Below are 10,561 nucleotides of genomic sequence, written 5' to 3' on the forward strand. Positions count from 1 at the left end.
AAACAAAGTTAAACCCCAAACTTAATTTCAAAAATTAACAATTTTGTCATCATATATAAAAACATCAAGTGTAACATATTATACAAATTAGTGAAGATTAAAAATCAAATAACTTGTCATACATAAGTTTAGGAACTAAATTTCAAGTTCAAAACAAAACCAAAGTCTAATGTTTTGTATAGAATTTGAAGTTAATTTAAAATATTTATAGGAATATTTAATAAAAATGTTAATTTCAGTAAGAATATCAACATAAATTTGTAACAAGTAAATTGAGTGTCAATTTAAGGAGGGATAATATTGCTTGATTTTTACAAAAATTGAGACTAAATTGAAACACTAAAAACAAATATAGGGACCAAATTGAGTCATTTTGACACGTGACATAATTGTGAAGTAACACCTGTAAAAAATTAAAAAATTTCAAAAAAACTTCAAAAACCAGAAATTAACACGTGACATTGACTTTAACACTATCTAGTCAAACTAACAATGACTAAATTAAATCATTTAAAAAAAATAAAAACTAAATTGAAACAACCAAAAAATTTGAGAACCAAATTATATTACTTAGACAAATAAAGAGACCATAGAGTAATTTAAGCTATACTTTTAGTTGATAGAGCCTAATGAGAAGATTATTTGCGAATTGTTTTATTTTGTTTTATTTTTCCGTATCTTTCCCTCTCCTTAGTTGTAGACTCTCCCGCACGTGATCACTCGCACCTTTTTAGGAAAGGGCGTGATACAGTAACGTTGAAAGAGTTGTTGGCAGCGTTCCATAAGAAGCTCCGCTAGGTGGTGCGAATAAAATAAAAAGAAAACGAGGAAAACAGTGCCACATTCGCATTCTTCGTCATTCTTATTGTCCTTTGCTTGGTGCAGAAATCACTCTTCCATTTTCTAGGGTTTGGTTTTTGCTCTCTTCGCCTTCTTCAATGGCCGCTTCGCATTTGCTCAGATCCGCGTTTCTCGCACCTTCATCCTGCGATCGTTCCAAGGTCTCTTCCCACGTCGCCGATTCTCTCTCTGTTTTTCGATTTTCGCTTTCATTGTTCACTTTTTCCTGCATTTGTTTGTAAAGTGTAACACAATACTGTAACTGAACCGAACCGAATGGACTGTGATGTGATGCTTTTTGGTTGATGCGGTGTTGTTTGTTTGGTTGGTCTACAGATTATGGTCTTGGTTTTGTAATCAGTTGAGCTTTATTTGGTTGTTCAGAGAATCAACATTTTTATTTTATTTTTTATTGATTGGTTAAAGTTTTTAAGTTTTTTTCATGTTCGTTTTTTTTTCTTGCGTTTACGTGAAAAATCAAGTGGAAAATTTAAAGTGTTTGAGGTTTTTTAAGATCGGCTTTTGACATTTCAGCTGTAACGTCTAAGTTTTTTTGGTTGTCGTGATGGCAAACTGCGGAAATTTTTTATAATATTAATGTTTACAATGATGCTGCAATTTAATATGCCTCGGGCTTTCGATTTTTTATTTGTTTATTTATTTCTTTGTATTTATTGTAGTTATGTTTATTTAGCTTTGAAAGTTTGGTTTTGGTTGGAACCTGTTTTCCATTTCCTGCTCAGGAAACGAGGTACGTGTGAATATGCTGTAGCGTTTTCATAAGAAAATAATCTGTGAGGAACTTTAAGGAAAATTTTCCGATTGACAATCTTTGATGGTTGAGAAAAGTTTCTTTCTCATGGTTTACATGCTTAATTTTCTTACGTTTGATTGTTATTGTATTGATGTTTTTTTGTTTGGATGTACCATTTTACTAATATATCTGTATATATGTTGTACGATTCAGGTATTTAGCAACGCCTCGAGTTGTAATGTAAAATCTACGGGATTACAGAGTAGCATGTTTGGTAATTCGATTCAATGTGACTCATTCGTCTTACAGTTGAGTTGCTCAAACCTTTTTACCTTGAGCTCCTAAATTCTTTCATATTTCGGTTCCTTCAATAGTTGGTGGTTTTATTATTTGTTGTTCTGATTTATTGGTGTTTGCACAGAAACTACAATGCTCGGGGGATCCAGCCTATTAAATCCACAGCTACAGAAATCCCTCTCCCCACCCAGCGTACGAATAATACCACCATTGTATTCTATATTAGTGCGATTTGCATGCAATTTCTTGATTTTTACTTGTGGTTGGTTTGGCTTGTTTAGAATCAAGGAGCACTGGGAAGACTAGAGTTGGAATAAATGGTAACTTTCTTGTTACGAGATTTCCATTTGCTGTCTCTTGTATCTACTTGCCGCATTTAATTTTATTATGTACTTTCAATTTTTCATTGAATACAAAATTCATCATAGATGATGAATTATTTTAAGATTTGCCTTACTACCTTCTTTTCGTTTTATCATGGTTTTATTTAGAATAGCTCATAAGAATTGTTCTACATTTTCATACAGAGTAACTGAGTGTGACGTATGCAGATGCTTTCATAAAAGACATTCCTTCAACTGTCTAATTGCTTTAGATGAAATAGGCAATGTTTGATGAAGATAATCAAATTTGGCATAATATTTACTGGATTCTGTATGCTTTAACCCGAATGATTTCAAATTGCATTTTTTGTGAATCCTCATTTTATTGGTGGATCTGTGCATAATGTTGAGGCATATTTCTCAACTATTAAGTTACCAAGTTATGAATGAAAAAAAAAAATATAAGACTATTGGTTTTTCTATATTTTTTAGTTTTGGTCTTTTAGGAACATGCATATCAGTTGCTGGAGCCTGAAAGAACTGTTGTTAAAATGTGTTATCTAAAATGTAGTTATGTAGAAGATGAAAGCTTTGTTTTATTATGTATAACACATGGAGTTTTTCTTTTTGTTTTTAGATTACATACGTGTACTTATGCTGAAATGTGCAGGTTTTGGTAGAATTGGAAGGTTGGTGCTACGTGTAGCTACTTCACGAGATGATATTGATGTTGTTGCAATTAATGATCCATTTGTTGATGCAAAATATATGGTATGTACTGTTATACTGGTTATAGACCTAGAGACTATATTTGATATGTATTTTCTTTTGTATGCTTTTATTTATTTATGTATATGGTGATACATACATCTATCTGAAAGCTCTTTTGTTTTTGTCGTGTAGCCAGTACGTTTAAGAATTAGATTTATATTATAGCGTGTTTGGTGAAGATTAGAATTAAGAGATACTACTCCCACGAGAAGCTTATAGAGACAAACGATTACTTTTCTTTAAAATAATCTGAACCAAACTTGTCAGTATAATGCTCTGATCTTGGATGCTCTATTTTACCCATATTTAGTGATATAATTTGTTTTTTATCTGTTATATTGATTCAATTGGGATGTTCTTCAACTATGATCCATGTTGTTTGCTTGCCTTTTGTTATTTTACATATGTTGATATTTATTTAGATTATTTTATTATTTTATCATGAAGCCTTGTCTAATCTTAAGAGAATCCAATCTGTGATCTGTTTGAAAACATATCTCAGAAAAAAAAAATGAAAAAATAAAAACTCAGTCTCTATCATAGTATTTCCTCATTTACTTTTGTTCTAAACGAATCATTCCAAATGGAACCGGAAATTAAGGAAGCTTTCTTGTTTTGGTCCGAAATAAGAGGACTTTATCTGTATGTTCAACCCCCAATTTCTTGCAATAATGTATCAAAACTCCTTTAAATATAAGGAAGCATAGAGATTGTGTTAAACATTACAAAATCTTGTGAGAAGTAGGAAATGACAGTTGTTGGCAACAAAATATTTGCGCCAGCACTTTTCTGGATTAACGGTAGTAATTATACTGTAGTAGATACTCATGCTTAGTACATACAATGACAATAGATGGTCTACAATTGAGAAATTGGTGAGTGTATTGTTGCACGCCTGTATTCCACTTTTTTCAATAAATTCATCTTTTGTTTTATTTATTTGTTTTTGCGTGTAATTTTTTTCAATTAATGTACTGTTGCATTTGACTTTTTTTGTGGATTTATTGTTGATGCTTGGTTTATGATTTGTGTTTGGTTTAATCTCTTTTTTATTATTTCATCCTCACATTTTTTCTTTATCATTGGATCTTTTTCTTGTAGGCTTACATGTTTAAATATGATTCTACTCATGGTCCATTCAAGGGGACCATTAAAATTTTGGATGACTCTACTTTGGAAATTAATGGAAAGCAGGTTAAAGTTGTGAGCAAAAGGTATCATGAGTTGATATCTGATAATTAAAGTGAATGTTATAAACGCGTTAATGGTTTGCACAATTTTTTTTTCTGTATTTCAGAGATCCTGCAGAGATCCAATGGAGTGATTTTGGTGCTGATTATGTCATAGAGTCATCTGGAGTTTTCACAACTGTGGAAAAAGCTTCATCACATTTGAAGGTACTCAAGTACTTGTGTATTAAGTCTTCTGTTTCTTTCATTCTTTTCTTTGTCTTACCCTCCAGCATCAAATGAGCTTTATCTTTTTACTCTGTAGGCTGGTGCCAAGAAAGTAATAATATCAGCTCCATCTGCTGATGCTCCAATGTTTGTGGTAGGAGTGAATGAGAAGACATACCAACCAGAAATGGACATTGTTTCTAATGCAAGTTGTACAACAAATTGTCTTGCTCCTCTTGCCAAGGTGTGATTGCTCATGCATTGCCAAACTTTATTGAACTGAAGTATTCTTTGTAATGAGAATGTTTTTGTATGTAGTTTGGCAATGTTAAACTTAAGGTTTAATGGAAGCTCTCCTCTTCCTTAAAAGATACCTAAGTTATTCTGTGACATATCCTTTTGGGTGTGGGTGTGTGTGGATATTTTCTGCTGAAATAGATCCAGTCTTTTAGCCATGTACTTTTATATGTTCAACTTATACTGTCCTGTTGGCTTTAATTATATATTTTCTACTGAAATAGATCCAGTCTTCTACAATTTCTTTGAACTTGATGGAGTTGATACATATATATTGGAATCTATATAGTGGTTCATCGGGGGCTGAAATTAACTTTTTAGGTTGTGTCCCAAGACATGCAGTATTCTTCAACTAATGCTGCAATGTTCCCCCTTTAATTAAATATCTTTAATTGAAGTTATTGTTGATCTATCTGAATCTAGTAGTTATTGTTGATCTATCTGAATCTATAAGTTATTCAACTAGTTGATAGAAACATGGTATCTTGTTAGATATAATGTGGTGTACAACTTTCCTCTATAATTATTATTTAAAAAATATATCTATTTTCCAACAACAATAATGGCCAATGACCATGATAGTTCAAAACCATCCCATAGAAATGATCCTGGTTGGAAACATTGTCACTTGATGGATGAGTCAAACTTCAGTACAAATTTTTGTAATTATTGTGGGAGTGTTATGAAAGGAGGAATTACTAGAGAAAAATAACATCTAATGGCAAAGAAGGTCATCGTTGCTACTGCTTGCCCCAAGACTCCAAAAAATGAGAGAAGAACTTTAGAAATTATATAGAGAAAAAATAGTCAGGTTCTTCGTCAGTCCTAGTATCATCAAGGTAGTCAAAATCAATATCTTACTCAAGACCGGAAAGGGAAATATAAATCATAAATCAGAAGATGCGACTCAAAATTGGTAAGATCCTACAAACTTTATGAAATTTGTATTCACACAAAATCATTATATGACACCCAAAATTCACAACTGAACTTCATAATATATGAAATAAAATAGTACATCATTAAATAGCTTAAAAAAGAGTGAAAATTTTGTATTGTGGATATGGAAGAGCGGCTGTTTGAATACACATCAAATGAAGGGAGAGCGACACTTATTTTCATCCATGGAGTAGGTATGGGTGGGTTTCACTTGTGTGGGAAGAAAGGGAGTTACGTTGTGGCAGTTTTTCTCAATTATAGAAGAGAGGGAGTAACTCTTTTGTTTTATCAGTGGTGGCAGTTTTAACTGTTTAGAGACATTTTTTTTTTTACTTTTTGGGTGCAGTAACAATTTTAATAATTGGGCTTAAACTAAATGGACTAAACTTTTTAGGTTAGAAAACAATTCCAACCCATTACAAAAACCCTAGAGTTGTCATCCACCACCCATCAACGAAGAGACTCATAGAGAGGCCAACGTTGAGGTACGTGGATGTCGCGAGAGTCACCGCTGAGTTGCCCATGATAGAGTTGTTTTCGAGAGAGGCGCTGTTGCCGGGAGGTCTGTCCACTTATTCTTCCTCACCATGTGGAGGGATTGCATCACGAGGTTGCAAGAGAAGCATCACCGTGAGCTCTGTCGGCCTCTCCCTTGTTGCTAGGAGGGGCTGTATCGCGAGAATTGCCACTTCCACACAAAATGCAATTTACAACGACAATCCAACTCAATCTTTGAAGATTGCGGTTTTAAGTGAATCAAGATTAGAGAGGAAAAAGATCGTAGCCTTGTATGATCATACATTTTGGATTGTGATTTTGACTACCATGCTAGATATAGTTCATCTAATGATATAATGAGAGTGAACATGAAGTTGAAATTTTCACTGCATGTAATGATAAAGGGAGAAATAGTGGTGGAAAAAAGGACCAATGTGTTTGTTTTGTAGGAATCCAATTGTTGTAATAGAGGAGAAAAAAAGAAAAACTTGAGGTAATCAATTCATCAATATATTGCTTGATTTTGGTACTAACCAGGCTTGTCATTTAAACCTTGTGAGATTAAAAAGTTTTCAAGATATGATTGATGCTATAGGTGCTAATGGACCTAATATACCTACTTCTACTTATGAAATTCAAGTTTTAGTTTTCAACAAGGAGGTTAACTACATTGAAAAGTTGTTGAAAGGTCATTCAAATGAATGAACCAAGAACAAGCTCTCTGAAGAAGATAAGGGGAGGAAAGCTACAAAAATTGTTCTTATACCTTTATTTTGGAATCATGTTGTATTTACTCTCAAAGTTGTGGCTCCTCTTGTTCATGTACTTCATTTGTTGTATGGGGAAAGAAAAGCAGCTATGAGCTATATATACGAAGCAATGGAGAAGGCCAAGGAAACAATAAAGAAGTCACTCAGTAACAATTAAAGTAAATGGAAGGATGTATTCTTGCATGCAAATAGTCACTTTCGGAACCTAGAGTTCTATTATTCCAAGCCAGAAATCGAATATGATTTGGAAATTACAAATGGATTGTATTCTTGCATCAAGAGGTTGGTGCCAAGTAAAGATGTGCAACAAAAAAATTTAACTAAGTTGCCTCTTCATAAGAGTGGAAGTGGACTCTTCGGTGATGACTTCGCCAAAGAATTTCGAAATTGTGTCAAGATATAATGGTTACATTATAAGTGATTTTCTTTGCTTTTGTAGCTTAATGGTGAAAGAATTATAGGCACACAACTCCCAACTTACAAAAGCTAACAATCAAGATTTTAAGTTTGACATGTAGTTCATTGGGATGTGAGCGCAACTAGAGTGTAATTGAGCAAGTAATAATTATTGTTCATGATATGACACAATTCATTATTATTTTTTTGTAGAGTGTACAAAGAAATTAATTTATATTTAACTTATTTATTCATAACGTAGATTCATTTGAAAAAGAAAGATATAATATGAGGAATGAAAAAGGCCCTAATCTATTCTATTGAATAAAATTGATGAGTGTAATGACTGGTTAGTGTGGGACACATGGATGATGATAATGAAGAAGGGGGAAATGAGTTGGTTTTTATGATGATCCCACTCGTAATTGAGCAACAATTTTATGAAGCTTCAGGTGTTGAAGAACTAATAGTGTATACAAAGAGACAAGCAACCAATAAAAGTAAGCAACCATGAAGTGGTGGTATTATTATTGGATCTCCCCGTGCTTTTCTGAAAGGTTTAGGTGCTACTTCAACCCTAACAAAGAGGGATGAAGGGAAGATTGAGATTGGGGCTGAGAATGAATTGCATGATATCCTTGATATTGAGTTTGAAAAGTTACTTAACTTTGACAAGAGTTTCTTAGAGGGGAAAAGAGGATGGATATGCCCTATTAGATAATATTGAAGAGAATTATGTTGGGATTGAAGAAGAGTGAGATAATTAGAAATTTAAGACATTTATTTTGTGTTTTGTTGTTTGTGTAAGTTTTGAACATGAAATTTGTAGTGCTTTGATTTCACGTTATTGTTATTTGAATTTTTAGACAATATTATTATTAGTTATGATTGTTCTTTATTTTTTCATTACTATTTATATTTCAGTATTTGTTATTTTAAAATTGTCTATATGTTTATATTATATTTCTTTTGATTGCAATCCTTTTCCCATAACCGATATGGCTTCCGTTATAATATGATAAAGGATTTTTGGAGTCTGATATTTTCTGTTATCTGATATCTGTAACATTGATATCAGGGCAGTGTTAGAAACAATTTAGTCAATATAAAAACAATTTCTGTTATCCTTCATCTGTCCCATTGGTAACTTGCATATAAGTATGTAACTTAAATTATTCATCAGGTGGTTCATGAAGAGTTTGGAATAGTTGAAGGTTTAATGACAACTGTACATGCAACCACAGGTATCTTTGCAAACTTGCTAATTGCAGCCTGTAGTTTCCTTTTCTTGTGGTCAATTCGTTTCTTTATATGTTCACAAGTAGCATCGTTAACATCCAATTCTTTCTTACCCAGCAACACAGAAGACTGTAGATGGCCCTTCTATGAAGGATTGGCGAGGGGGAAGAGGGGCAAGCCAAAATATAATTCCAAGTTCAACTGGTGCTGCGAAGGTAAGAGATGGATGGACGCTAATTTTAAGTTTACTATTTCGGTATAGGTATGTAAATATGGGTTTGTTTTATGAAATCACAGGCTGTTGGGAAAGTGCTTCCTGAGTTAAATGGAAAACTCACTGGGATGGCATTCCGTGTTCCGACTCCCAATGTTTCTGTGGTGGACTTGACTTGCCGGCTTAAAAAGAATGCTTCGTATGAAGATGTTAAATCAGCAATAAAGTATGTCTCTTGCTTTTTTTTCTCCAGCTTTTATGCCATTTACTGTTTTGTACAAACCTTTGGTTGATTTTTATAACTTACCTACTTAAAAATATGAAGGTATGCCTCCGAGGGACCACTGAAAGGAATCCTTGGGTACACAGAAGAGGATGTTGTCTCTAATGACTTCGTTGGTGATTCAAGGTGCATTGTGTTATGCTGTTATCTTCAAAGCAGAACGTTATTTTTTAACTTTTCTGGTTGGAAAGTGAGACCATAGAAGATGAGATCCCTGTTTGGTTTTGGGCAATTATAGATTTTGCACAAAAGAAAAATTGAACCTTCAATCCTTCATTTCTTTCTCTGCTTCTCTTGGATATATATTTGTTATTAAAAAGGCTTATGCAATTCAAAATTAATTCCCTTGCTCAGGTCAAGTATCTTTGATGCTAAGGCTGGCATTGCACTTAGTTCTTCCTTTGTTAAGCTGGTTTCATGGTATGACAACGAATGGGGTTACAGGTATGCTTGCATTTTGGATATGTAGACTGAATAGCATTGATTCATTGGTTGATTTTTAGAAGTATAGTTTATGCGTACCTTGAATTGATGTTTTTGGAATGGTTTTTGTGCAGCAACCGCGTGTTGGACCTTATAGAGCACATGGCGTTGGTGGGAGCTCAAAATTGAACACCATCATGTTCAATTAGGTTATTATTGGTAGTGACTTAGGTTCAGATTTTGGTTTTGATCTGATTTTCATAATGAGGCTAAATTATCACATCGTGTACACCGAAAATAAAATAAAGAGGACATTGTCCTGGGTCATGTTTTGGGATTACTACCAGCATGAATTTTTAACAATGTGCCTTTAAAAATGATTTGACATTTTAAAGGTGAAGAATGATTTATATTCGCTTGTTCGGTAGGGCACGTTTTGGATTAATACCAGCATGAATTTTTAACAATCTGCCTTTGAAAATGATTTGACATTTTAAAGGTGAAGAATGATTTATATTGGCCTGTTCGGACAAGTGCAACACCAACTTTGTAAGTTGTTCAAATTCTTGTTGATTTAGGTTAAATCGGTAATGAGTTTAAATGACCGTAGACAGCATGTACACTGGAAGTACAATAAATGGAAATGTTTTGGAATTACGAGCAACGAATTTTACGAACTGGCTTTCCAAATTTGTCATTTTAAAGTGGATGGTGAATTATATTGGCGTGTCCGAGAATAATCTGGTTCCATTTCATTAGATAATACAGTGAATATGTTGATGTTCAATCAATTATTTTCATGGTACGATGATAACAAATACATTTAAATAAATGTAAGATATTGACATTGATGACGTAAATAGTGATGAAGATACTGTGACGATGGTTGCTGAGATATGCAATATCCTATTTTTACGGAATTCATCTCAACAGTTTTAAGAATTTGACTTTTAGGTCAATGGTTTAACTATTGGTTAGAGAATTAAGCAAACTAAGATCTATGATTAAATTGATAAACAATTGAATTTTAATTTTTTATTCCAACATAAGTCACTTGATTAAGAATTTAGGCTTACTTAAAGTAGACTTAAAATTAGGTGTTTTATTATTTTCTAAGTTC

At 33.1% G+C, this 10,561-nt stretch overlaps 1 protein-coding gene across 1 annotated transcript; it reads left to right on the forward strand.

Annotated features, from left to right (window-relative positions):
* Positions 1-698: 698 nt before the first annotated feature.
* LOC114192314 (glyceraldehyde-3-phosphate dehydrogenase GAPCP1, chloroplastic-like) lies at positions 699-9,908 on the forward strand. The gene is made up of 14 exons (XM_028082006.1): positions 699-1,001; positions 1,808-1,902; positions 2,016-2,083; positions 2,173-2,211; positions 2,885-2,985; positions 4,087-4,199; positions 4,283-4,382; positions 4,480-4,626; positions 8,466-8,526; positions 8,639-8,736; positions 8,819-8,961; positions 9,061-9,144; positions 9,373-9,462; positions 9,576-9,908. Exons 1-14 carry the CDS (start codon positions 939-941, stop codon positions 9,628-9,630), a joined length of 1,257 nt encoding a protein of 418 aa, XP_027937807.1. The 5' UTR covers positions 699-938; the 3' UTR covers positions 9,631-9,908.
* Positions 9,909-10,561: the final 653 nt, after the last annotated feature.

The sequence above is a fragment of the Vigna unguiculata genome, chromosome 1 (genome assembly GCF_037176805.1).
Source record: "Vigna unguiculata cultivar grain cowpea cultivar isolate G323 ecotype 2 chromosome 1, ASM3717680v1, whole genome shotgun sequence".
Lineage (NCBI taxonomy): Eukaryota > Viridiplantae > Streptophyta > Magnoliopsida > Fabales > Fabaceae > Vigna > Vigna unguiculata.

What these genes read in the sequence shown, in the direction of transcription:
- LOC114192314 (XM_028082006.1), top strand. Translation starts at nt 939, where the DNA reads ATGGCCGCTTCGCATTTGCTCAGATCCGCGTTTCTCGCACCTTCATCC. An exon ending in GTTAAAGTTGTGAGCAAAAG is followed by an intron (nt 4,200 to 4,282) that starts GTATCATGAGTT and finishes TCTGTATTTCAG; the next exon opens with AGATCCTGCAGAGATCCAAT. An exon ending in AACTGTACATGCAACCACAG is followed by an intron (nt 8,527 to 8,638) that starts GTATCTTTGCAA and finishes TTTCTTACCCAG; the next exon opens with CAACACAGAAGACTGTAGAT.